The following is a 2,281-nucleotide window of genomic DNA, read 5'->3' as shown; positions in this document are numbered from 1 at the left end:
GGAGAGGAAGAAGGAACGCCTCCGCAGAGGCGTTGACTAGTTTGTTTTATTACTGACCGTGTGCTGTTTGTTTCGTGTTGTTTCTGACCGGTGCTATTTGGGCATCGGCGAGTCTCAGGTCTTCGTACAGGTTACATTGTTCCTTCTTTTACAGATTTGTATTTATTTATCTGCAGTGGTAGATTAATGTATGGATTGTATGGATAGGAAATTGTAAACATTGAACGATATTCCCTATAAAGAATTATCATCAGCAGCTGTGGACGTAGCCCGATTTGGGTGAACCACGTTAAATCTGTGTATTTAATTTTGCTCTCTAGATATAATTTGATCTGTATAATCCTATCACAGTGGTGATCAGGGCTTTTCGCTGCCAAACTCCCCGGGTCGGGGGTAAGGGCTCATGGTGACGCCCTCGTTGATGTGCTTCTGCCACCCTCCCGTGTGGGCCTTGGCGTGGGACCAGTAGAACAAGAGTGAGAAGAGCATTGGAGAGCAAGATGAGCGCCGCCCCCCGGCGGCGAATACCCCTTCCCGGAGCTCTGCGCATGATAGGTGTTGGACACCGAAGTGGGCGCGGTACTTGGTGTGGTAAGCATTCCTCGCGGACCCGGCCAGAAGACACGCTTCCGCACCCAGAAAAGTACACCTAAATCACAATCAAAGGTCCTCAACAAAAAGGATTTTTACTTGGGAAGGTTTGGGGAGATTGGAATTCTGGAAATAAAAAGTTGTGTTTGTGAATGTTGTTAAAAATAATAGAGATATTTAGTAGAAGTAGAACTGAGCACTGTAGGACCGTGGGAGAGTGTTTTTTTCTTCTTTTGTTTTGACTTACCAGGAAAGCACAAAGGAGGAAACGGCGCAGCTCCTGGTCGGTCCGGCGGTGAGTCCTTTTCCAAAACAGAGACATTTAGTGACGCCGGTGACGACCCCCTGACTCACCAGCACACCGAGGAAGGCGGAGAGTCCGTACACCGTCGCCGCATCTGAGCCATACTTGCAGAAGGTAGTCTTATCGTAATGATCCGTAACCGGTTGTCCCTGAGAAACACGGGTAATAAAAGCCAGATTAGAAAACATGAAGTTGGTCTTACAAATATTGCAGGGGAACAATCGAAAGGGAGAGAGAAGAGAATATAATCTTACAGAAGAAGGTGATGAGATAGAGAGAGAGGAGACGAGTGTGAACGAATGAAAAAAAAATCCCCGATGATTTAACCCATTTTGGACCTTTTCATTAGTCACAAACAAATTACCCAGCAGCTACGCTCAAATACAACTTCCACGATAAGCCAACATTCCATGTGGGACTATAAACGAGGTAGAATCGATTGCAGATTAAAAGCCGCAGCTTCGAATCTCCTTGCATTCAAATATGCAGACAGAAATGGCATCTTCTTCCATTTTCTGTTTAGTTCTTACCGGGAAAGGAACCTGAATCAATTAATCAGGTCTAAGTTATACAAAATTACTTATATTAACCTAATTATGCTATAGAAGGGCTCGAGAGAGCGGTGGTTCTGTTGGTGTGCCTCAAGGGAAGGTGGGTGAGCGTCGAAGTCACAGTTGGGGCAAAGGAGTAGAAAATCGAAGCCGGCTGGTCTCGGCAGACATCGCAGAGATGGTATCTGGAGTGTTTGGAGAAAATACCATTGGCGGCGTGTACTTGACGGTCGCAGGGGATGCAAAGCTTGGCAGAATCGGCTCGACAGTAGAGCAAGGCTTGTTTCTCCTTCCAATGATTGCAGACTTTGCTTTTGTTCTCTGGGTGGTCTTCATCCTGGGCATTTCTCGCCATTTTTGAGCGACTCCTGCTGTAAAGTGTAGTTCCCAGCAACCTTTGTCTCTCTCCCTCTTTCTCAGATGCCTCTCTAGTGAATTACATAAATAAAAAACTGCAAACTTTTATCATCAAATTAACTCAAGAATTCTCTACTAAAAATATTAAATCAAGAGCTGTAGTTGTTGGCGGTGAGTTAAGAACTTTTTCACATAGAAAACGGAGGAGAAAGCAGACGGAAAAAATTGAAGCGCTCAGAAGTATCACCCCTGATTTCTTTCCAACCAAGGAAGAGAAATCCTTCAAAGTGGGTCCATAATATACCTTTCAAAATAAATACGGTACGAGAAGAAATTTAAAAAAAAAAAAAAACCAGTAGAGTAACAGTTCAAGCACTCGTCAAAGACTCAGAAATGGCTTCCATCAAAACGAAACTTTACCTTTCCAGCCAAATACAAAAAAAAAAAGTGGGACATCCAGAAAAAATGCCAGATTAGA

General features: G+C 44.1%; 1 protein-coding gene across 1 annotated transcript; it reads right to left on the bottom strand.

Moving 5' to 3' along the window:
- Positions 1-357: 357 nt before the first annotated feature.
- LOC137936121 (uncharacterized) lies at positions 358-1,801 on the bottom strand. Its single transcript, XM_068780670.1, has 4 exons — positions 1,670-1,801; positions 1,426-1,437; positions 839-1,044; positions 358-649 (listed from the first exon to the last, which is right to left on the bottom strand). The coding sequence occupies exons 1-4, from the start codon at positions 1,799-1,801 to the stop codon at positions 358-360; spliced, it is 642 nt and encodes a 213-aa protein (XP_068636771.1).
- Between the last annotated feature and the right edge of the window lie 480 nt (positions 1,802-2,281).

Source organism: Aristolochia californica, unplaced genomic scaffold (genome assembly GCF_029961685.1).
Source record: "Aristolochia californica isolate CCGP_79_NKW_82.1479 unplaced genomic scaffold, dmAriCali1.0.hap1 SCAF_7, whole genome shotgun sequence".
Classification (NCBI taxonomy): domain Eukaryota; kingdom Viridiplantae; phylum Streptophyta; class Magnoliopsida; order Piperales; family Aristolochiaceae; genus Aristolochia; species Aristolochia californica.
This window is presented reverse-complemented; position numbering and strand designations above follow the sequence as displayed.

What these genes read in the sequence shown, in the direction of transcription:
- LOC137936121 (XM_068780670.1), bottom strand. Translation starts at nt 1,801, where the DNA reads ATGGCGAGAAATGCCCAGGATGAAGACCACCCAGAGAACAAAAGCAAA. An exon ending in TCCTCCTTTGTGCTTTCCTG is followed by an intron (nt 650 to 838) that starts GTAAGTCAAAAC and finishes ATTGTGATTTAG; the next exon opens with GTGTACTTTTCTGGGTGCGG.